The sequence below is a fragment of the Nicrophorus vespilloides genome, unplaced genomic scaffold, assembly GCF_001412225.1.
Source record: "Nicrophorus vespilloides isolate i.1.1-1 unplaced genomic scaffold, Nicve_v1.0, whole genome shotgun sequence".
NCBI classification, from domain to species: Eukaryota; Metazoa; Arthropoda; class Insecta; order Coleoptera; family Silphidae; genus Nicrophorus; species Nicrophorus vespilloides.
Window position 1 is genome coordinate 85,886 of NW_017096431.1, and position 24,925 is coordinate 110,810.

The 24,925-nt window shown below is 30.7% G+C and overlaps 2 protein-coding genes across 3 annotated transcripts in view; both read left to right on the forward strand.

Moving 5' to 3' along the window:
* The window catches only part of LOC108557006 (multidrug resistance-associated protein 4-like), a 55,917-nt gene extending 52,028 nt beyond the window's left edge, over positions 1-3,889 (forward strand). For both annotated transcript variants that reach the window (XM_017913372.1, XM_017913373.1), the window contains 6 exons: positions 693-1,634; positions 1,692-2,424; positions 2,484-2,714; positions 2,772-3,310; positions 3,369-3,538; positions 3,601-3,889. In XM_017913372.1, the coding sequence (XP_017768861.1) occupies positions 693-1,634; positions 1,692-2,424; positions 2,484-2,714; positions 2,772-3,310; positions 3,369-3,538; positions 3,601-3,874 (2,889 nt within the window). In that variant the 3' untranslated portion in view covers positions 3,875-3,889. The remainder of the gene's footprint in view (positions 1-692; positions 1,635-1,691; positions 2,425-2,483; positions 2,715-2,771; positions 3,311-3,368; positions 3,539-3,600) is intronic.
* Positions 3,890-9,410: 5,521 nt separating this feature from the next.
* On the forward strand, positions 9,411-20,634 carry LOC108557007 (probable multidrug resistance-associated protein lethal(2)03659). Its single transcript, XM_017913374.1, has 11 exons — positions 9,411-9,590; positions 13,921-14,031; positions 16,241-16,553; positions 16,609-16,831; positions 16,891-17,508; positions 17,565-18,010; positions 18,062-18,616; positions 18,678-18,828; positions 19,280-19,510; positions 19,566-20,271; positions 20,331-20,634. Exons 1-11 carry the CDS (start codon positions 9,505-9,507, stop codon positions 20,539-20,541), a joined length of 3,651 nt encoding a protein of 1,216 aa, XP_017768863.1. The 5' UTR covers positions 9,411-9,504; the 3' UTR covers positions 20,542-20,634.
* The last annotated feature ends 4,291 nt before the right edge of the window (positions 20,635-24,925 follow it).

A 24,925-nucleotide genomic window follows, 5' to 3' on the forward strand; every position in this document is an offset into this window, starting at 1 on the left:
ATCGTCGAAGACTGAAGGGATTTAAACCACAAGATTTACTAAACCGATTTTAATTATTCATTATTAATGTGTGCAAGTGCATAAAAAATTATCGTATTTGTGAAGTGGGGTTGCTGGATCTTCACTTCATTAATTATTCTATAGTGTCCTTTTTTAACTTACTTTTACCACATTCATATCAATGTCAGATTGCTTTAAAAATATATAAAAAAAATATCTTCTCGAAATAATACATTTTTTGAATGCATTTTGAAAGCTTTAATTTCTGCAAAGATTTGTTTCTTCAAGAAATCATCTATTTAAAAATTACAGTTGTATCTGTGTAATTGTGTTGTAAAATTACCGATTTGTAGAAGGTTTTTTTTTCTGAAAATTTGAAATTTGATTGTGTATTTCAATATATATTCTATTTGAATTATTAGACATAAATAAGTTTTAGAAATGAAAAAATTCGTGAATGAAAATAATTTAAACACATTAAAATTCTTAAATAAGAAGTAAAATATCAATTGATGTAGGTTGAAAATTGAAAGTGAACGCCACTGTTCCTATCAGATTCCACTACTCTTTCATATAAAACCTAGATTGCGTAGGCGTATCCACATCACGTTCATTAGCATGGAGAAGCCAGAAAGATTCACATCCACTTTCTTTTAATTGATGTTTGATTTTTATTATGCGTTTCGTTCTAGGTATTCGTGTTCATGTCGTACTTTAACATTTTATCGCAAACGATGACATCAATGTTCGTTCGCGGAATATCGGAAATCGCGGAGCTTTTCGTGTCCATAAAGAGGATCCAAGAGTTCCTGATGAACGACGAGTTCTCAGATACCAGCAGAAACAGCAATAACAACGATGCACAGAGCCAAGCTGATGTTGCTGTCGCTATGAATTGCGTAACAGCGAAATGGGATGCGACCAAAACGGAAAGCGCTCTGAAGAAGGTGAATCTGAACGTGCAGCAAGGAAAACTGCTCGGAGTCATCGGACCCGTAGGAAGCGGTAAAAGTTCTCTGCTGCAGACGATTCTGGGAGAGTTGGATGTGGAATCGGGCGATGTTATAATCAATGGAAAGCTTTCGTACGCTGCGCAGGAGCCGTGGGTGTTTGCTGCAACGATTAGACAGAACATCACTTTTGGTTTGAGTTACGATAAGAGGAGGTACCAGGAGGTGGTGAAGGCGTGCGCTTTGGAAAAAGACTTCAAGCAATTCGATAATGGCGATATGACGATCGTGGGAGATCGTGGAGCGTCTTTGAGTGGAGGTCAGAAGGCTAGAATCAATTTAGCCAGGGCCGTTTACAGGGATTCAGATATTTACCTTCTCGATGATCCTCTTTCCGCTGTTGACATCCACGTCGCTAAGCACTTGTACCAACACTGCTTGAACGGTTTCCTGAAGAACAAAACTAGGATTTTGGTGACGCATCAAGTGCATCATTTGAAGGACGCTGATCACATCGTTATATTCAATGAGGGAGAGATCGAAACCGAAGGAAACTTCAGCAATTTGGCGAACAACACCGACATCAAATACGCTAAATTACTCAAAGAAGAACCAGAATCCAATGATGACGAACTAAGCAAATCCATCGAAAAAGCTAAGGTCTCAAGACAAATCTCAACTAGAGTAAGTACTATTGTTTAAATTGATAATTAATTATTAATAAAATTAATGAAATTTCAGAGTAAAACTGCATCAATGTCCAGTGCGCACAGCGAAACCAGTCTCGTTGATAGCCTTTACGAAGAGCCCAACGATGAAGATAACGACTCGAGAAGCAGAGATATGCTCGAGGATAGTTCCAGGGGAAAAATCAAGGGATCGCTTTTCCTGAAGTACATTATGGCTGGAGGAAACTGCTTCTTCGTGATGGTCGTGATTTCTCTTTACGTTTTGGCTCAAACCGCTGCAAGTTCGGTGGATTACTTCGTGAGCTACTGGACGAACATCGAAGAGTTCAGATACGCGAATTTGACAAACAGCGACGGCGAGCTCAAGGAATTCCTAGAAACGGACACGTATTTGTACATTTACGCCGGCCTCATCGTCGCCCTCTTCCTATTGGCCTTGATCAGATCACTGCTCTTCTACAAGCTGGTAATGAAGAGTTCGCAAAAGTTGCACGACTCCATGTTCAAGAGCATCGTCAGCACGACCATGCACTTCTTCGATACGAATCCGAGCGGTAGGATTTTGAATAGGTTCTCCAAAGACATCGGAGCGATCGACGAGCTTTTACCCAAGGCCATCTTGGACGCCAGCCAAATTATTTTACTATTGATCGGGTCGCTGATTCTCGTCGCCATGGTGAATCCGTTGTTCTTGGTTCCGGTTGCGGTCATCGCTTCGATTTTCCTCATGCTCAGGGTCATCTTCCTCAAGTCTTCCAAGAACATTAAACGTTTAGAAGGAATGAGTAAGTACTCACCTTTTTTTTAAATATATGATGTAACATTAAAAATTGGATTATTTCAGTGAGGAGTCCAGTTTTTACTCACCTCAACGCCAGCATCCAAGGTTTAACAACAATCAGAGCATATGGCGCCGAGGATACGCTGAAATTGGAATTCGATAAGCACCAGGATTTGCACACGAGCGCTTGGTTCATGTACATCGCAGCTAGCTCTGCTTTCGGATTCTATTTGGATATCCTCTGCTTCATTTTCACGGCTTTGGTTACGTTCAGCTTTTTAACATTCGGCGACGGTAATTGCATAAAAAATTGTGTTAATATTTCTATAATTAATCTTGTTTTGTGTACAGCTATGTCTGGAGGAGATGTCGGTTTGGCGATAACCCAAGCTTCAGCTTTAACCGGTATTGTCCAATGGGGCATGAGACAATCGGCCGAAGTTGCCAATCAGCTTATGTCGGTGGAACGTGTGATGGAGTACAACATGCTCGAAGAAGAGAAGCAACCTTTCACACCGAAGAAACCACACATCGAATGGCCCAGCAAAGGAAAGATCATTTTCAAGGGCATGGGACTTAGGTACTCTCCGGAAATGCCTTTAGTGCTTAGAGATCTCAACATTACCATTGAACCAAAAGAGAAGGTCGGAATCGTCGGTCGTACGGGAGCCGGGAAATCTTCGCTTATTGTCGCGTTGTTCCGGCTGGGATTCATCGAGGGCGAAATCGAAATCGACGACATCGACACCGACTCAATCACCTTGCAACTGCTGAGATCGCAGATTTCCATCATCCCTCAAGATCCGGTCTTATTCTCAGGCACTCTGCGCTACAACCTTGACCCCTTCGAGGAATACAACGATGACGTTCTTTGGAAAGCGCTGGAATACGTGAGTTGTCTCAAAATTAAATAAATTACACCCAAAATAATATTGATAACAATTTCAGGTGGAACTGAAGGATACAGCGAACATAATTAATCGTTTGGAAAACAGAGTTATGGATCGTGGATCCAATTACAGTGTCGGGCAAAGACAGCTGATTTGTTTAGCTAGAGCTATCGTCAGGAACAACAAGATCCTCCTATTGGATGAAGCCACAGCCAATGTTGATCCACAGTAAGTTCAATTTAATAATAATTGAAATTCATTCTTTAATCACACTTTTATTACTTTTTTAGGACGGATGCGTTGATCCAAAAGACGATTCGCCAGAAATTCGCCGACTGCACGGTTCTCACCATCGCCCATCGTCTGGACACCATCATGGATTCCGATAAAGTTGTGGTCATGGAATCAGGAACGATAGTCGAGTATAATCATCCCCATGAGCTGCTTTCCAATCGCCACAGCAAATTCTACAAAATGGTCAAATCAACAGGCAAAACAATGTCCGAGCAGCTGAAGAAAATCGCGCGACAAAGCTACCATCGCAAGAACGAAGTTCAAGAATAACAATTGAAAAAAAAAGAACAAACGAACAATGAAGAAACATAAACAAATAATAAATTAAAATAAAAACAGAGTTGATCTCCAACCTGAAAAAGTGCCTTAACTCAACCGCAACGCGTTCACCGGAAATGGTAATATATTAAATAAATTATGGATGTTCCTTGATTTTCTGTTTTCGCGTTTCGTCGTACTTACTCAAGAAGTGTCGCAAATGGTGCTTTACATATATATATATATATTTACAGAAATAGAAGGTAAAAATGAGCGGATAATTGAAGGCTGTGTATTCAAATTAAGTCTGCCATTTCGTTATTATTATTATATACACGTTTTTTTTTGTTATTAGGTCTTAAGAACAAAAACTAATGATCGGAATTTTATTTTGTCCAAAGAAACAATGAGAAAATAAATTAAATAAATATATTTATATATGTATACATATTCTATTTTATGGGAGATATATTTTGTGAAGAAAAATATTTTACTTAAAAAAATTCACATTCATATTTACTAAGTTACTAAAATATTTTCATTATACACTTGTAAGATAATTCTCAAACATATTGTGTATGTTTTGTAAATAAAACTATTTTAATAAATGTCTGTCCTATCTTTATCTATTTCATGAGTTGTTTCATTTCTGTTTAATGTTTTATATAATAATTGTTTGTATGGTTGCATATATTTCATACATAGTTCAAATTCATTTAAATTTGTCTGAATCCTATTGTCCCCAAATTGATTAAAAGAGTCCTTCAACTTCCAAGTCTTTTATACAGTCCTACCTCGATTAACGAAATTACTTTGTTAAACGATACGAAGGCTCAGAGGTAAAATAAAATTAAAAAAAAAATAATAATTTAGTTGCTTATTTTTGTTTTTTTCTCTTTCATTTTACAATTGCCTATTCGTACTATACTGATTATATAACAATAACATTTCCTCCTAAATCAGGATCATTTTAAGTAAAGAAAAATCGTTGTCAATATCATTTAAGGATGCTTTTAAATCTTTGATTGATAACATTTTTTTGGCAGAAACTTCTATAATTTCGTCTTAATTTTCTTGGTTTTCGCAAAGCATGTTTTCTAAATCTTACACTGAAAACATTTTCTGTATTCGATAATTTTCCAACTTCATCAAAATCAATTTCAGGTCATATTTTCGCCATACTCTATTTAAAAATGTATTAAAAAAATTATAATTTAGGGGAATACTTACAATTATTTTCTAATGTAATTTCAGTTCAAGATATAAATTTATATTTGAACTCGTGTTTCAATATTTTATGATTGTGATTAATCAATCAGGATTTAAATATAATATAATAGAACTTGTTTACAATAGGAAAACTGGAAAGCTTATGCAAAATAAAGATTAATCTTATAATTACTATTGAAATGTACAGTAAAACACTCTTGTAAAAGGACAATATTTGACTAAATCAAACAATTTACTGTTAGTTTACATCATATAGGTTTATACTTGTATACTGAATTTATATTACTTAAACAAATCTATTGTTTAAATTTAAATTATCTATTTGTAAAAATTAATACAATAAGCAAGTCAAAAAATATTTAGTAGGTGTCATTTCATTAACAAATGTTAAACTAAAAATACATTTTAATGAAGGTGACTCTAAATAGGTCTTACACATGTTACAAATATACTTGAATAATTGTAACATAGATCTTACATGAAAATGTATACAAGAAAAATTACTGTATGCAATTAGATTGTTCTGCTGTAATACTGGTCAATATTTTCTATTGCTAAGATACAATTTTGATTGAAAATTAGCATTATATTCATACTACTTAATATTTCCTGAACAGCTATCGTTTTCCTGCTAAATTTACTAAAATGCTAAGATAACTGTATGTATCAAAAACTATAAATTTTATTAACTATTTATTCTAAACTCTTACATGTTCATGTTAAAAACACAATTCACTCAATGAAATTTACTTAAAAATGTGTAGAAACTTGCGAGACCACAGTGTGTCTGTATGTAGTTGATAGCTTTATGCTAGACTTGCAACGACCTGTTCGTATGAATCATAACACATTATGCATTGAAATATTGTTAAAACCCTACAATACGAGTGGGGCATTTAGTAATACTAAAAGTATGTGTTTGCAACGTTTTAGTATTTGTTAGTAGTCATGGGTCATATATAGCCCATTAGACGCAGTATGGGTTAAATTAGTTTTAAACATAGCAGAGCTAGACTACCAAACATTAAATTCAATAGTTATACAGTCATGCATCGATTAAGAAAAAGGATGCGTTTCACGAAATTACTTCGTTAAGCAGAGGTAAATAATACTATAGTTAGAACGGATATGGGATACGTTCCTTCATTTTATGGAACAAAGTTTTAATACATAAATCATCAACTTATATACAATGTGAAATCACCTTTTAAAACGTGAGTCTAAAGTTAATTATTTGTGCATTTTTTCTCTTTTGTTTAACAATTGTCTACATCAAGGTTACTCAAAAAAAAAATTGCGGTGCCCTTAATATATCAGAATTTTCGCTTTTCAGAAATCTCTTACCTAAATGAAGTTATTGCATATTTATAAAAACAAGTATACTTACGCTTTTCTAAACAGTTGGTCTATATCAGGGATGGCCAGACTTTGTGTTTTGCTGTGGCTCATCTAGCCACAACAAGAAGAGCCGCATGCGGCTCGCGAGCCACAGTTTGGCCACCCCTGGTCTATATGATAATGTCCGAAATAAGAGTAACAAAACAAATTGCATTATGGAGATTGATAAACATCGAAAAGATGGCAGAAAATATTAAAAAAAAACTATATACTTTTATATTGATAATACAACTTTTAATAACTGATTAGCTAATATCAATTAACAATTCTATTTAGTTTAAATTGAATATTGTTTTATCGTCCCAAAAATAACCATACAGAAAAGAAAAAAACATATATTGTTTTATATTTATAAACTGTTTCATATAATCTAACTTATCCAAGCATAAATTAATTTATTATATTAGACAATGAATTTATCGCTCAAAACATGATTTACATATCACAATTATTAGTTTTTTTAGTTGAAAAAAACTAAAATAATTAAATAATTATATTTTTTAAGAACACTTAATTCTTGATAGTTTACTTATTTTATTAATTAATTTAATTAATAAGACATTATATTTTATAAAATGTAGGGTGTTCCATTAAAAGGTAAACGATTTGTTTTTTGAATAACAATCAGCTAATTTATAATAGTGTTAGAGACAAATTGTTTGTCAACTGGAGCATCCAATATCACCAAGTTTTTCTTTTACTGGTAAACGGTTAACCCGTTTTACGAGTCAATTTGATTACCGGTAAATATTGAGAACAAATACTGAACATTTGAGACAAAGTCTTTGCTAATTAAAGCATCAAATGTAACTAAGATTTTCTTTTACTGGTAAACGGTTAATCAGTTTTATTGGCAATATAATTATCGAAGTTACCGGTAAAAATTGAGAACAAGTACCGATCATTTGAGACAAAGTCTTTGCCAATTAGAGCATCAAATGTAACTGAGATTTTCTTTCACTGGTAAACGGTTAACCGGTTTTACGAGTCAATATAATTACCGGTAAATATCGAGAACAAATACCGATCATTTGAGACAAAGTCTTTGCCAATTAGACCATCAAATGCAATTGAGATTTTCTTTTACTGGTAAACGGTTAACCGGATTTACGTGTCAATATGATTACCGGTAAATATTGAGAACAAATACTGATCATTTGAGACAAAATCTTTGCCGATTAATGTAATTAAGATTTTCTTTTACTCTTAAACGTTTAATTAGTTTTATTGGCAATATGATTATTGACAACAAATACCGATCGTTTGAGACAAAATCTTTGCTAATAAGAGCATTCAATGTTACTGAGATTTTCTTTTACTGCTAAACAGTTAACCGGTTTTGCAAGCCAATATGATTAGCAAAATTACCCATAAATATTGAGAACAAATACCGAAGATTTTGGACAATTCGTACCCTCAAACAAGGAAATAAGGCCGTATCTTTGAATCATGTATTATTCCACAAATAATATACATGTTCCTAGACTACATACACTACATTTTATTAAAAAAGAAAGAAATTGTTTAGTTCAATGTCCTCCTAATACTACTAAAACAAAAATATAATAATATCCATGAATATATATGAAGACTGCGGCATTCGTTAAAGTATTAAATAAAACATGTTTCACACATAATTTTTCACTAGAAACTTATAAATAATGATAAATAAATTATTTAAAAATAATACGATAAGACGAAATCAATTTTTTGCCTTATATACATATACTATTTATTATGTAGTTACAAATAGAACATTTAAATGATAATTTTAAAAAAAAATATTACCAAGGTCCACATCCCTTTTGGTCACATGAATTGCATTTTTTTTTACTTCTTTCCATAATTGATGTTTATTATTTATATAGAATTATTTTATAGAGAAATTAGTACACACAATTTATTTTTTAATACATAATCAATTCTCTTTTTGTGCGGTTCCTCGATTAGTCCGATTAGTTAAATATTATATAAAAGTTGTAAAAGTTATTTTCTTTCAATTGGTAAAGTGACTTTGGCCCATCTTGTTTTATTGTTAATGTTAATTGTTAAATTAATAATTCACCAAATAATAATTCACATAAATTAGCTTACAAACAATTAGCTTACAATCAAATTTAAATGATAATTTGCTGTTTTGCATTTTTTATTTGTAAACGATAATTATTTGCGCAATTAAAGAAAAAAATATTTTTTTTTTCTGCAAGAAATGTTTTTTTTAATGTTTAGGAGAATTGTGTATGTTCGAGAAGAATTAATAGCGACATAAATTGAGAACGAAAATACGCACATAAAAGCAATCAATGGAAGTAAATGTCCGGTGAAATAGATGAATAATTACATGAATCTGCAGTAAACGAGTTATCGACCATTGTTCGTTTTGTGTTTCATTGTTTCCATTTTTTTTATTATTAATAATATATATTTATTGCAGAGAAACTGTAACATTTTACTTCGCAATACATACGTTTCGGGTTAGTTTTGATACATTCATTTAAGTCTGATTTATAGAAATATTATAATGACATGAACTTATTTATTAATTAGATTTTTTTAAACTTAATTTATTTAATTAATCATCAAAGAATTCAATTAAAAAAAACATATTTTTAGATTTATAACATTATTTTGAATTTTTTTTATCAAATACTAATGAAAATTGATAAGTTTACAAAAACGTTATTATTAATTATAGGCTATTATCAAAAAAAATAAATTAAAAATTGCAGATATTAAGTTTGAAGTACTAATTGAAAAATTAATGTTCATTTTACAACGACGACGACAAAATAAAAATCTAAACAAAAGATTTGTTATTGTTTCTATATAAATGCGTAAGTGTGGAAAGTAAAGAGGTGAGCAGTAGGTGAGCTTTGTTTGAGGTTTGGTTGATGATCGTAGGTTAGCACACGTCGAAATTAGCAAACGACTAATGATGATAATTGGATGCAAGCTATATAAAAGCGTTTCGCCGGTTTTCCAATAGGTTGTTGTAGCTATTCCTCCAACCCAACATGAACACGAACGCCGCGGATCCGAAAGCAACCTCCAAAACAAATCCCAGGGAAAATGCGAACATATTTTCCGTTCTGTTTTTCACGTAAGTTTTTTTTTTTAAATTTTTACAAAACTTTTTTTCTATCGTTTTAAAATCAAATCATTTAAGAATTCTTCAGATTATTATATATAATACATCAATAATTCTCATAGTGCGAATCCATTGAAGTCGGGTTTGAATATATCAAATCAAAATGAATTTTAATTGAACAAAATAAAAATTAATTAAAAAAAAGTCTCTTTACGCGGTTTTAAATTTTTGTGGTTACATACAGTGCGGGATATTAACAGAACCTATTACCCGTACTATACGAGGTAATCTTGTATTTGTACAGTTGTAAATAGTCCGGCTTCTATCAGTCCGGATTCACCTCAGGTTTGAAAATTTCAAAATAAACTAATTGAGTAAAATACATTTAAAAAAAATTGTATACAATCAATCTTTTTATATTTCTCGAATTATGCTAGGTTTATCATGTTTGCATGATTTCTGAAAACTCTTGACTTAATTTACAATTATTACTTCTAAAATATCATTTTACAAGAAAAACATATTGTTTTCTGTAATAACTAAAATAGTAATATAGCATTTGTAACGTATTTAATACAAAATCTTCGTTGAATTTCCGCAATTTAAAAAAAGTAGTCAACAATTAATATAATTAAATTAATCATTTTCTATTAGAAAATTACTGTTTATTGAATACATTAACCATTATTTGTTAAATTTTCATTTCTGAAATTTCATATATTAATTCAATTAATAATGAAACTATCAATTCTTCAAAACATTCATACTTTTGTAACAAATAAGATACAATTAAATTATACAATAACTCGCATACTACAAGTTTCCGCACTGTTTGAATCCGGATTAATCAAGGTCTTTGATTTTTTTGATTGATTTTTGTAATAAACAACATTCAATTAACTTATACATGAATAACTGGAATACTACACATTTCCGCACTGTTTGAATCCGGATTAATCAAAGTCTTTGATTTTTGTAACAAATAAGATTCAATTAAATTATGCAGGAATAACTCGCATATTACAAGTTTCCGCACTGTTTGAATCCGGATTAACCAAAATCTTTGAAACATATTGTTTTCTGTAATAACTAAAATAGTAATATAGCGATTGTAACGTATTTAATACAAAATCTTCGTTGAATTTCCGTAATTTAAAAAAAGTAGACAACAATTAATATAATTAAATTAATCATTTTCTATTAGAAAATTACTGTTTATTGAATGGTTTAACCATTATTTGTTAAATTTTCATTTCTGAAATTACATATATTAATTCAATTAATAAGGAAACTATCAATTCTTCAAAACATTCATACTTTTGTAACAAATAAGATACAATTAAATTATACAGAAATAACTCGCATACTATAAGTTTCCGCACTATTAGAATCCGGATTAATCAAGGTCTTCGAAACAAAATTGATTTTTGTAATGAACAAGAATCAATTAACTTATACATGAATAACTGGAATACTACACATTTCCGCACTGTTTGAATCCGGATTAATCAAAGTCTTTGATTTTTTAACAAATAAGATTCAATTAAATTATACAGGAATAACTCGCATATTACAATTTTCCGCACTGTTTGAATCCGAATTAATCAAAGTCAATGAAACAAAATTGATTTTTGTAACAAACAACATTCAATTAACTTATACAGGAATAACTGGAATACTACAAATTTCCACACTGTTTGAATCCGGATTAATCAAAGTCTATGATTTTTGTAGCAAATAAGATTCATTTAAATTATACAGGAATAACTCGCATATTACAAGTATCCGCACTGTTTGAATCCGGATTAACCAAAATCTTTGAAACAAGTTTCCGCACTGTTTGAATCCGAATTAATGAAAGTCTTTGAAACAAAATTGATTTTTGTAACAAACAACATTTAATTAACTTATACAGGAATAACTGGAATACTACACATTTCCACACTGTTTGAATCCGGATTAATCAAAGTCTTTGATTTTTGTAACAAATAAGATTCAATTAAATTATACAGGAATAACTCACATACTACAAGTTTCCGCACTGTTTGAATCCGGATTAATCAAAGTCTTTAAAACAAAATTGTTTTTTTGTAACAAAAAAAATACAATTAAATTATACAGGATTAAGTCGCATAGTACAAATATCCCGCACTGTTTGAATCCGGATTAATCGAAGTCTTTAAAACAAAATTGATTTATTTTTATTTCTGTGAAACTAGAGAATTTCATTATATGTAACAATAATTTTAATAATATAGGAATCATCAAAAAAGTTTTTAAAGCACTTTAGTTTTCTTTCAAAACTTCATCAACTCATTGGTCATTAAATATAATCATACAATTCTGATAAAATGTAAGGTCAAATTTGACAGATATTGTTTATATGTACGTCATATTAATTTTATTGGAACAAGTTGCTACTTTTTATTACATTTATTAATAATTAAAATCAAATCGGAATAAAAAAATGTGTATGGCCAAATTCGGCCCGCGGACTAGTATTGCCCAGATAAGTTGTAATGTAACTAAAGACAAAGTTAAATGTCAAATTTGACACAATATGTGTATGTGTTGTAATGTAACTAAATTTTATTTTAATCTTTAACTTTGTATTTAAATAATAATTTTTATTGCAACAATGAAGAAAAAACTAAATAAAACATTTTCAATGATAATACAAAAAATACCCTTTTTGTCCCCTTGTATTTATTATTTCGAATATTTCAATTTTTTATTTGGAATTTAGTTCTTAGACAAATGCTGCAAATTTTTAAATCTTTTAACATGTATATTAACAATCACAAATTAGATTTGTTTTTTCTTTTCTTGAATGTTTATTTTAAGTAAATAAGGCAAATAAATATGGATTTTAAGTATTGTCCTATTTATCAATACAAAAAAATATTAATAATTTATAAACAAAAACGTGTCTTATTTTTTTTAATTTATTGAAAAATGTTATTGTTAGATACATTTATAATTAATTAAAATATTTGGAAATTTACAAATACTATTGCTAAATTCGCATTGTGCTGCTTCGATCAGAACGGATTCACTAAATTTGAATCAAAATAAATTCTAAAAAAATTAGTCCAGACAAAAGTCAATTACTCGGACTGTGCAAGTTATTGTTGTGATCTATTTTTATAGTTAAAATTCTTTCGATTAGATAAATTTTAATAATTCAATCAGAAATGCACTTATTATAAAAGAATGTACATTATAACATCATACAAACAAAAAAAACTATAATATAATATTTAAAATTAGTTACTTACAATATCAAATTAATAATATTCATATATCAAAGTTCAACGATACAAAAATACAATACAATTTCCATATCTGTACAGACATCAGACGTAAAGATAATACTGTTCGCTTTAATTTAGTTTACATAATTCCTATTTAAATTGCATAATAAAGTACCGCAATTAGACAGATCTATTTTTAATTATCAATTAAACAATTTGATATATTTAATTTTAATTAATTCGTTAATAATATTAAAATTTTATAAAATTTTGAACTTAAAAAAATAATTGTTTACTATTTATTAATATATAGGAAAACCTCGTGCACTGTCTAGTGTTAAAGTTAAGAAATCTTCTGCAGAATTTTCTATTATGTAAAAATGTAAATACTATATGTTCAACTGATTTTCTGAATTTTACCATACGTTTAAAAGAGGTTTTGAAATGTGCCGTTTATTTAAATACTGTAGTAAAGGAATACCTCGCATAGTGCGGGTAATCGGTTTCGCCACTATTTGAAACCGGACTAATCGAGGACAAATAAAAAGCGCAAAAAATTACGTTACTTTATAGAGGTGGGCAAAATAGATTATTTCTAAATAGAAAAATAATTCTACTATTTTTTTTTGTAATATTGAAATCAAAATCAAAACTTAAAAAAAGTCAACTAATAGACTAAAGAGATGAAGAAATTATAATAAAAAAAATATTGTTTAATGTAATTTAAATCTACGCAGATAATAAGTGTATTATTACAAATGATTTCATTTCGTTCTAGATTTGCGGTTAATTATGTTTCCTATTTTTTTAATATTATTTGTTGACACAATAAATTAACTTTTGTTCCGCGAATGAAGCACGTACATTTCAACAAACTGAATGATGGGAAAACATAGGCGCTAATTCCTTCTGTTTGTCCGGACAATTAAACAAAAAAAAACTGTTTTTTTTTTCCTTCTGTATTATAAAATTTCCAATTCCACTAATTTTATAGACAAATGTTTTGTATCATTTCCAATATACAAACGTGTTGTTAAAGATTTAAAAAGAAAAACAACAACCTGTATTAAATTTGTTCTCGTTTTCAGATACACCCTGGATATGTTCAGGAAGGGATGCAAAAAGAACTTTGAGGCCGAAGATCTGTATGAACCTTTGTCGGCCGATCGAAGTGAGTTGCTTGTTGGGAGGCTAGAAAAGTAAGAAAAAATATTTTTTTTCTATTTTATTACGACAATCTATTCAATACAAGATAGTAAACTAAAGTGCTGACTATTGTTGAAGTGTTGAACAATTGGTTCAGTAAACAACCTTGAAATTATCTATGTTTTTAAGTGAAATTATTGCCATTTATCATTGGCGTATGTATATAGTATTTTTTGGAACAATATCGATAAGAGTGCTTCATAATAAAGAAAATATTGTAAATCTTAAAATATAACTAATTATTTTAACGCTCAAGGATATTTTTGTTTATGTCGAATTTCAATTCTAATTGGTTCCTTATAAATCGCGGTAAAAGAAAATAACACCGTTATTACTATTAAATTACAAAGTATATGAAAATAGATGGAAAATAGTCAAGGACAATTATGCAATTTGAGAACCCAAACATGATATGCCCAAGTTCGTTAAAGCGCGCAAATAGCCGCATTATTTATTGTTGTGTTTTCACTATTAGTTAAATAAATAATATACCAATAACTACTATGCAAAGTATTATTAGAAATCGTTAAAAAATAACGCAAATATATTAATCATTTAATAGTAAGCTATTATTCAATTTTCTGTGAAAGGTAGATGAGATTTTTAACTTCAAGAATTATATTTTGCAAGCATTAATATACTCACACTTTACGCAAGAAATGAAAATAATAAACGCAGTAACTAAATATAAAATCTAAGTTGGTAGTCGTGTTAGAACAGTTGTTTTGAGTGAGATCAAAAATAACAACTTTGCTATTGAGAAATAATTATTCTCAATTATTTTTTTTCTGTTTCTTTTTCATACAAACATGAACTACAAATGCAAGAAAACTTTAGTTTGTACTTACGTCCGTATTTTTAATTTTTGTTGTCATCACTGTTAACACTGTCACCAAACTATATTGTCACTAACTGATTGGTTATATCAGGTGTTGTGCAGTTGATGCTCTTATCACCCTTAGTTTCAGAGGTTGTCAAAAATAAACAAACAAAAACTGTATTTGCAATATTACATTTAAATTTTCAAAATCGTCTATCGTTCTAATTCAATTTTGAACGAATGTAGTTGCTAATTCTGACGAAATTAGTTATGATTTAGTTAATATTTCAGTGTTATTTCAATCAGTTGTTAAGTGATACTTTTGTATTTTAATCATTTATTATAGTGTAACTGATTTTGAAAACTTTCAAGATGTCTATGCTCATATATTTCCTATAGAGTTTAAATTTGTTATATATTATTTGGAATTTGAATGTGAGTGTAAATAGTTAAAATTGGAAACTTGCATGCAGTTCGTTAAAGCGCGCAAATAACCGCATTATTTTTTGTTATGTTCTCACTATTAGTTAAATAAATAATATACCAATAATTACTGTGCAAAGAATTATTACAAATTGTTAAAAAATAACGCAAATATATTAATCGTTTAATAGTAAGCTATTATTCAATTTTCTGTTAAAGATAGACGAGATTTTTAACTTGAACAATTATATTTTGCAAGCATTAATATACTCACACTTTACGTAAGAAATGAAAATAATAAACGCAGTAATAATTGCAGTAACTATAAGAAACTAAATATAAAATTTAAGTTGGTAGTCATATTAGAACAGCTGTTTTGAGTGAGATAATTATTCTCAATTATTTTTTTTCTGTTTCTTTTTCATACAAACATGAACTACAAATTCAAGAAAACTTTAGTTTGTACTTACGTCCGTATTTTTAATTTTTTGCTTTTCATCACTGTTAACACTGTCACCAAACTATATTGTCACTAACTGATTGGTTATATCAGGTGTTGTGCACCCTTAGTTACAGAGGTTGTCAAAAATAAACAAACAAAAATGTATTTGCAATAATACATTTAAATTTTCAAAATCGTCTATCATTCTAATTCAATTTTGAACGAATGTACTTGCTAATTCTGATGAAATTAGTTATGATTTAGTTAGTATTTCAGTGTTATTTCAATCAGTTGATAAGTGATACTTTTGTATTTTAATCATTTATTATAGTGTAACTGATTTTGAAAACTTTCAAGATGTCTATCCTCATATATTTCCTATAGAGTTTAAATTTGTTAGATATTATTTGGAATTTGAATGTGAGTGTAAATGGTTAAAGTTTAAATGTTGTTGTTGGTTGCCTATAATACCGCAACAATTTAAAAAATAAAAATAATCACTTTTCGTTTGTTACAGGAACTGGAATAAACAGAAAAATCCGAAACTTTTAAGAGTTTTGGTACGCACGTTCTGGCCCGAATACCTATACTTAACAGTTTTGCTTGTTTTCATGGAGACTTTTCAAATACTGAATCCAATAGCTTTGGGTCATCTTCTGGAATATTTCAAGGAGGATAGCGAGATGAGTCACGATGATGCCCTTTGGTACGGATCCTTTGTTGTTGTGGTGAACGCCTGCAATGCCTTATTGGTCAATCAATACATGATTGATTCCTATCATTATGGGATGAGAGTACGAGCAGCCTGTTGCGCTTTCATTTACAGAAAAGTATTAATTTATAGATTCAATTTTGTACTTAATATTTAATGATAAATTATTTTAGGCATTGAAATTATCAGGCGAAGCTTTGGGCGAAATGGCCTCAGGGAAATTGGTGAATCTAATGTCCAACGACGTGAATCGATTCGATTACGTGTCCTATTTCATCTCATACATGATTGTATCACCGTTTACCCTGTTGGTTGTCTCATACTTTTTGTGGGCCCAAACTGGTTACTGGACGTTGGCTGGTTTGATACCAATCTTCACAGTCTTTCCCATCTACAGTAAGTGATTAGCTGCAATCGAATATAAACAAATTGATTACTGGTAACTTTTTTTGTAGGCGTCATGGGTTGCGTGTCTTCGAGATACAGAAGGAGAGTGGCAAAGTGCACGGATGAGAGGATTCGGCTAATGGATGAAATCATCTCCGGTATTCAAGTTATAAAGATGTACACGTGGGAAAAACCTTTCGGGGTGATAATCAGGGCAGCGAGATACGCTGAGATTAATTTGGTAAAGAAACTTGCGTACTGTCGAGGACTCTTCATGGCTCTGCACTTGACCACAAGCAGATGCGCCCTTTTTTTCACCCTCGTCGCATTAACCCTCTCCGGAACAAAGTTATCACCAGCAACGGTCTTCATCTTCATGTGCTACTTCAACATCCTTTCAGATAGTGTGTCTTCGTACTTCTGTCGAGGAATCACTGAACTGTCTGAACTGTCTGTAATCATAAGCAGGATAGACAAGTTTCTTCATCAGGAAGAACACACATACAACGTGTGCGAGGATGAGAAAGTGCAGAACCTTGTCTCGGTTATTTTCCGAAATGCTTCTGTCGTGATCAAACAAGAGAAAATTTTAAGTGGCATCAATTTGAACGTGAACAAAGGCAGCTTGCTTGGCGTTGTAGGTACGGTGGGATGCGGTAAATCATCATTATTGAAAACGATTTTAGGTAATTGAATAATAATAATATACTTACTATATGATATTAAATAAATGATCTTGTAGGCGAGAACAAAGTTAGTTCTGGAGATATATTTGTGAACTCTTCAATATCTTACGCTCCTCAGGAGCCTTGGTTGTTCTCTGGAACCATAAGGCAAAATATTTTGTTCGGACAAGCGTATCAAGAGGATAAATACCAAGAGGTTTTGAAAGTCTGCGCTTTGGATAAAGACTTTCATAATATGCAAGGAGGTGATCAATGCCATGTCGGTGAAAGAGGAATCAGCTTAAGCGGAGGACAAAAGGCTAGGATTAATTTAGCAAGAGCTTTGTATCGAGAAGCTGACATCTATTTACTGGATGATCCACTATCGGCTGTCGATATTAACGTAGCCAAACACATTTTCGATAATTGCATCAAGAAATACCTGAAGGACAAAACGAGGATTTTGGTTACGCATCAAGTGGACTACTTGGAAGACGCCGATGAGATCATCATTATGGATAATGTAAATACTAAAGCAATATAATTAATTAGTAATAATTTAAATTCATTATAGGGTGAGATAACATCAAGAGGTGATTTTGACAGTGTCGCTAATCTGATGAAAGCTAAAAGGGTTAAATGCACGGAGGCTGTGGAAGAAGCGCCTAAAGAAACACATCACGCACAATCGATCCCGCTAAAAAATGATTTATTGGAACAAACGTCGAAAGGACAAATTAAAGGCTCTTTACTCTTCAAATACTTATCCAGCGGGAATACATTCATGTTTTTCTTTGTGGCTCTTCTATTTCTGTTATCGCAAACTTTTGTCAGCGGTTTGGACTACTTCGTCAGTTATTGGGTTTCCAGCCAATACGAAGACTTCATATCCATCTACTCGATCCTCATATTCGCGCTTCTAGTCATATCAATTTTAAGGTCTATTCTATTCTTCAAGTTAGCCTCATGGAGCTCCAAAAAAATGCACACCAAAATGTTCGATGCTATAGTCAACACGAAAATGCGCTTCTTCAATGTCAATCCGAGCGGAAGGATTTTGAACAGATTCTCCAGAGATTTGAACGCAATCGATGAGAATCTTCCAAGAGCCATCATGGATGCAGCTCAAGTAAGTTTTATTAAGCAACTATTAATGGTCGAACGTATCCAAAAATTGATAACATTTGCAGATTATTTTGAACTTGCTCGGCGCTCTCATTTTGGTCATCCTGTCGGACGTGCATTTCCTCATCCCAGTTGCCATCATCGGCACTATCTTCATGATACTCAGAATGATCTTCTTGAAATCCTCGAAGAACATCAAACGGCTGGAAAGTATAAGTAAGTTTCCCCTCTTATTTCATAATCTAAATTATTTAAAAGTTATGTATAGTAAATATTCAATAAATTAGCTCATGGTTAACAATTTTAAAACAACTTACAAAAATAAAAATTGTTAGATACATAATAATTAATTTAAAAAATAATGCTCCAGTTTTTTTTCCAACTTTTCATATTACTATTTTTATTTGATAGAAAAACGACTAATGATACTTTACAAAAATCAGGAAATAAGAATGAATTAACAACAGTTGATATCTAAAAATGTGATTTCAATGATCACGTGTCATCTAAATGTTTTGAAGATGAATATGGTAAGAAAATAAATAGTTTTTCCGATAGTTTCTGGTTAGTCTATATAAATCTTTAATATTATTTATATTTAAGTAATGCTTTGTATTCATTTGTTTGAAATAATTGCAAATTTTCTTATTTATATTTTTACTTGCAGTGAGAAGTCCTGTCTTTAGTCACTTGAACGCGACTTTACAAGGATTAACAACAATCAGAGCTTACGACGCCCAAAATATGTTAATAGATGAATTCGATCAACACCAGAACGTGCACACAAGTGCTTGGTACATGTACATAACAGCAAGCTCAGCGTTCGGATTCTACTTGGATTTAATATGCTGCATCTTCACTGCTTTGGTGACTTTCAGTTTCCTGGAGCTGGTTCAAAGTATTTCAAGTAATATACCTAATCATAACTCCGTATTAACCTGATGTTTCTTCAGCGAGCGCAATTGGAAAGATCGGTTTGGCCATAACTCAAACTACGTCGTTAACCGGAGTTGTCCAATGGGGCATGAGACAATCAGCGGAAGTTACAAATCAGCTGATGTCTGCAGAACGGATATTCGAGTACAGGCAACTGCCAAGCGAAAAAGACAAAAACAACAAACCGTTGATCTTGGCGAATTGGCCGAGCGACGGAAAGATTGAGTTCAAGCACCTGAACATGAAGTACTCGGAGAAATCAAATCTGGTGTTGAAAGATGTCTCGTTGAGCATCGATGCCAAAGAGAAGATTGGGATTGTCGGAAGGACGGGATCGGGAAAATCTTCAATAATACAATCGTTATTCCGTTTGGCTCTGATTGATGGTGGAATCGAAATTGATGGAATCGATACGCAAGACATTGATCTCAGCGAGTTGAGGAAGCACATCTCCATTATACCGCAGGATCCGGTCCTGTTCTCCGGAAGCTTGAGGTACAATTTGGATCCGTTCGGGGAGGCCACGGATACGGAGCTGTGGAGGGCTCTGGAGGATGTCGAGTTGAAGAATACGAAGCTTGTATCTAATCTGGATATAGAAGTGATGGATAGAGGGGCTAATTTCAGCGTGGGTCAAAGGCAGCTCATATGTTTGGCCAGAGCAATCATCAGGAACAATAAGATATTAGTTTTAGACGAGGCCACGGCCAACATAGATAGAGAGTAAGTCAACAATCATCATAATCCAACCAGTTTTATTCTATAAATCTTCTTCAATTTAGAACGGACGCTCTCATCCAGAAGACCATCAGAAGGAAGTTCTCGGAATGCACGGTGCTGACGATAGCTCATCGACTTAACACGATCATGGATTCGGATAGGATATTGGTGATGGACAGCGGACAAGTGATAGAGTTCGATTCGATTGCAAATCTATTGCAAAATACCAAATCTCATTTCTATCAAATGGCGTTAGCGATGGGAATGATTTAATTATTTACGAAACTCACACATTTTTTATTTATCACACAAAACCACTTGTCGTATCTCCATCATCTTATCAATATACTCTACCCAACTCAATAACTGTGTCTCTCTTTCTTTCTCACTCTTTCAGAAACCTTCCAATTTATTTCTTAATTAATCGACTAATGATATAGCATGCTCTTTTGTCGTTTTTACGTATTTGCGACAAATCTCTAATCGTCGAGGTCGGAACATATATTGCATCATCATCCGGCAAGATTGTTATCAAGAAAATCCTTGATTTCAAGATTTCGGTACAGTATCAACGATGTATTTATTAATTATTTATTATAACTTACAAGATGCAATATTTCCACGTTTACTTTAATAAATTTGATTCATTTATTGAAATAAATATTAAGCTGCAACAAAACTGTTCTTAATAATTATCCTTATTAATCAAATATTGATTGAACTTTAGTCATTATTAATCTTAATTACAAGCAACAATACCGAATGTTTTCAACAAAAATTATTTGTTGATGTACATACTACTAAAGTTTATTTTTCAATTCGTCTTTGTTTGTAATCAAACACTTGCGTAATCGAGACTCTTTATTTCATAAATCATATGGAGGCTCAATCTGCTTCTTTTGTATCGATTGTTTAATTTTCGAACAATAAATATTTTCAATTTTTCATGCAATCAAATTGACCGCTCTCGGTAAATAAGCCAGATTGCGTATACAGTGGAACCTCGCTTAAGTTTAATCCGTTCCAAAATGTCCAGTTTTTCACTCGTATTGTGAAACATATTCTGAAATTCACATAATATGTGTATACACAAGTTTTAAAAATGATGTAGAATGTGCGCAATCCGGGACTTCTTTTCTCATCGTCACTAGTTATGCGAAAGGTCGCTTGTTAATCGAGTCATTTTTCTTACAATTCATTTTGTTCGTTAAGCAAAATGCTTGATATGCGAGCTGTTCGTTAAGCGAGGTTCCACTGTATATCATTACATACATATTTTAGAAAAAAAAAACATAAATTTATAAATTAAACTCTTCAGTAAAACACTTTGGTCGATAGCTCCGTTAATACTCATGATTGTTTAAATTATTTTTTTTACAAATACACTAATTTTCTTGAAATTGTTGCTACAATTTGTATAATTTACGTTTACATTATCGCGATGCTTTTATACAGAAATATTGGAACTATTTCAATAAATATTTGTATGCTCTTTTTTTCCAATTGAAGTTTTCAGCTTCTATATTTTGAATATTGGTATACAAAACCAAGTGTCACATTTTTTTAATAAGTTTGTCGTGGCCGACCATTTTATGATAATCTATTGTATAACTTATATGTATATTTGTTAGGTCTACCACTTTCCTATTAATTATTACAAAGCATATTTCACGTATCCATCAAATATATAAACGGATACACATTAAATCGTATAGTTGCGTCTATTTAATCATCACTTAACAGCATTTCCGCCCCTAAATATTTGGGCAGGATCATAAAACTTAGATAAAGAAACGGTTGTCATTTCCACAAGCTCAAAACTGCTCCTTTTTGAAATCAACACATTATTGTATTATATAATTTAGTCTTAGTCAGAGGACCGAATTGAGATATTGGTCTTACTTGGAGAGTCCTAGGAAGAACCTAGTCCTAGTAATAATTCTAGTTTACTTACTCTACTGATTTATAAACTGAGACACAAAACATAGTATTTAAAAAAATAAATTATAAACAACTATGGTCGTTAGTCCAATGTAAATGTATTTATTTTCTTTATTAAAAAAAAACTTTCACTGTAAATAATATGGGTCATTTATTAATAAACACGAATTGTATCGTATGTCAGCGAATTCGAATTGAATTTCTGTTTATTTAAATAAGATAATCTTATCGTACGGTTTCAGAAGCAACGGATGTTTACTAATTAATTTCTTTCTTTATATAAAATATTTACCACAATTTAATTTTTCATGTCCTGTAATTTTATTCACAATCTGTTCATCAATGTGAACATTGAGTAAATTTAAGATCGCGGTTGACATTAATTGGATAATCTTTCCCGGTAGATAGTTACCATTAGATGATTTTGGTTTTTCTAATTTGTTGGTTGGCTATCGTCTTGTAGGCTAACTTCAGTAGTATATTGATGCTCTGCAATTCCACTATTTCCTTTCACTGTGAATCTGCTGCTATCCTTAACACTGTCATTGTCCATTGAATTGGCTGTAGATTCATATGCTGAACCTCATTCATTTCATTGTCCATCTGTTATGAACGATGGCCCTATTGCTGCAAGCACAAAGAGCCTGGCTTGATCATGATTTGAACCTGCGCCCATTAGCACGTGGGTAGGGCGACTTAACCAATCGAGTATTAGTCGCCCTCAATATTCTTATATAAATAAATTTGTATAATGTAAATTTTGTATAATTTACACACATATACATTTCATTACATATATTAAATCGGAAATTATTGTTAACTAATACTTAAGTGTATTTTCAGACTAATTTTGTTGTTTTTTTTTTATATGAAAACAAAACGTTCTTGAAAATGTTTGAAGTTTAATTTGGTTTTACAGGTTTAATAAAATTTAGGTCGATTTTGAAATTAAAACGTAACAAGATAAAATACATTCAAGAAATTATAATTTGAATATTTTTATTTAAAAGTAAAACTCTCTTGAATCTTTTAAAAAGAATTACTTCGATTTATACTAAACAAAAAATGTGATGCAAATAACAACAGAAATAAGATACAAATAACATATTATAAATATTTATAATATAAATCAGAAGTCAGCAAATTTGAAAGCAGATTATCTTCATTATATGTATTAATATAGTCTTATCATGAGTTTATAGTAAGCGTTTCAGTTTGTGGATACTTAAACCAACGGATGTTTATTATAGCATTGTTTTTTTGCTTATTTAGATTAGAACGCTTGATAATGTTATTTATTTCCGCGAGGAACACAATATTTTGTTTAAAGTTTCAGGTTTTCGAACACGCAAATAATCTAATGATCGATAAACTCATGTAATAATATCTACCAAACTATTAATATAAATACTTTAAATCAATTTCTCTTTGTTATACACTTTCAATACACTTTTTTACGTTGTATTCTATAATATTACTTAATTTAGAAAATGAAATAATAATTAAACCTTTTGATACAAGAATAATAAACGTAATAATATAACAAGAAGTTAACTGCTGCAAAATACTGTAAAACTATAGGTCTTTCTGTCCAAAAATGAAATATTAAATTCAAATTTTATGTAAATACATTTCTCTATGCCCATTTTTTTATTTTAGTCTGAAAAATACAGTTTGGGTTTAAATTTTATCACTTTTTGTATTAGTCCGATTTCAAACACTTAGAATTATTGACGGAATCGTTTACACGAAGTATGCGAGGTATTGCTATTAATAAATTACAACTTTAACAAATTTCTTAAAATTTTTGAAATACAAAATATCCACTTCATTATATACACATAAATTATACAAAAAATAACTTCAAATATACCTCGCATAGTGCGGTTTCATTCAATAAGGATTCACTATAGTCCGGCTTGAAAATTTCGAGACAATAATTCTAAAAAAAATGGAGCAAAAATGTATTTTTACATAATTTCCGACTTATTTTTGTAAAAAAATTCAAGAATTTTTTAAAATACAAAATAAGCACTTAATTATATACACTTAAGATATACAAAAAATAACTTCGAATTCACTAATTCCTTCGTTTTGTTACTATAATTTATGTTTATTTTTTTATAAATATTTAAGTTACTGTATAATTCAAATTTCATGGTTTTACACTGATTTTATGATAATATACAGAAAACATTAAGTCATAAAATTATTTAATAAGGATAACAAAAATCTTTCATTTTGAAATTTTATCTTACTAGCTAATTAATTAAGATATTTCATATTTTCATCAAATTTATATTTAGAAAATATTCTTCGATCTTTGGAAGTTTCAAAATGAAATATGCATGTTAATTGATGAATATTATTGCATAATTGCTTTTATAGTAAAAAAAAAATATTTAAATATAAAAATTAAATTATAATTTTTCTATTAAGAATGTTGTATGATCTTTTTATTAAATATGCAGAATATTATACAATAGAAAATATTTCAATTTATTGTTGATTATTTAACCCCGTCTCGGTTTCACTCTTCCAATGCAGGAAGAGAATATTGATAATTAAGAGAATAATACACAAACTCCCACCAAATACGCATCAAATGTAATCAAATGTTCTTTCCAAGTGGCGTGGTGGTAAAATTTGCTTACGTCGTCTCTTAGATGGTATAAATATGGCTTGATTCAAGTCGGTAGTTCAGAATCAACCTCGA

What these genes read in the sequence shown, in the direction of transcription:
- LOC108557007 (XM_017913374.1), top strand. Translation starts at nt 9,505, where the DNA reads ATGAACACGAACGCCGCGGATCCGAAAGCAACCTCCAAAACAAATCCC. An exon ending in TTTTCCGTTCTGTTTTTCAC is followed by an intron (nt 9,591 to 13,920) that starts GTAAGTTTTTTT and finishes TCTCGTTTTCAG; the next exon opens with ATACACCCTGGATATGTTCA. An exon ending in AGATCATCATTATGGATAAT is followed by an intron (nt 18,011 to 18,061) that starts GTAAATACTAAA and finishes AATTCATTATAG; the next exon opens with GGTGAGATAACATCAAGAGG.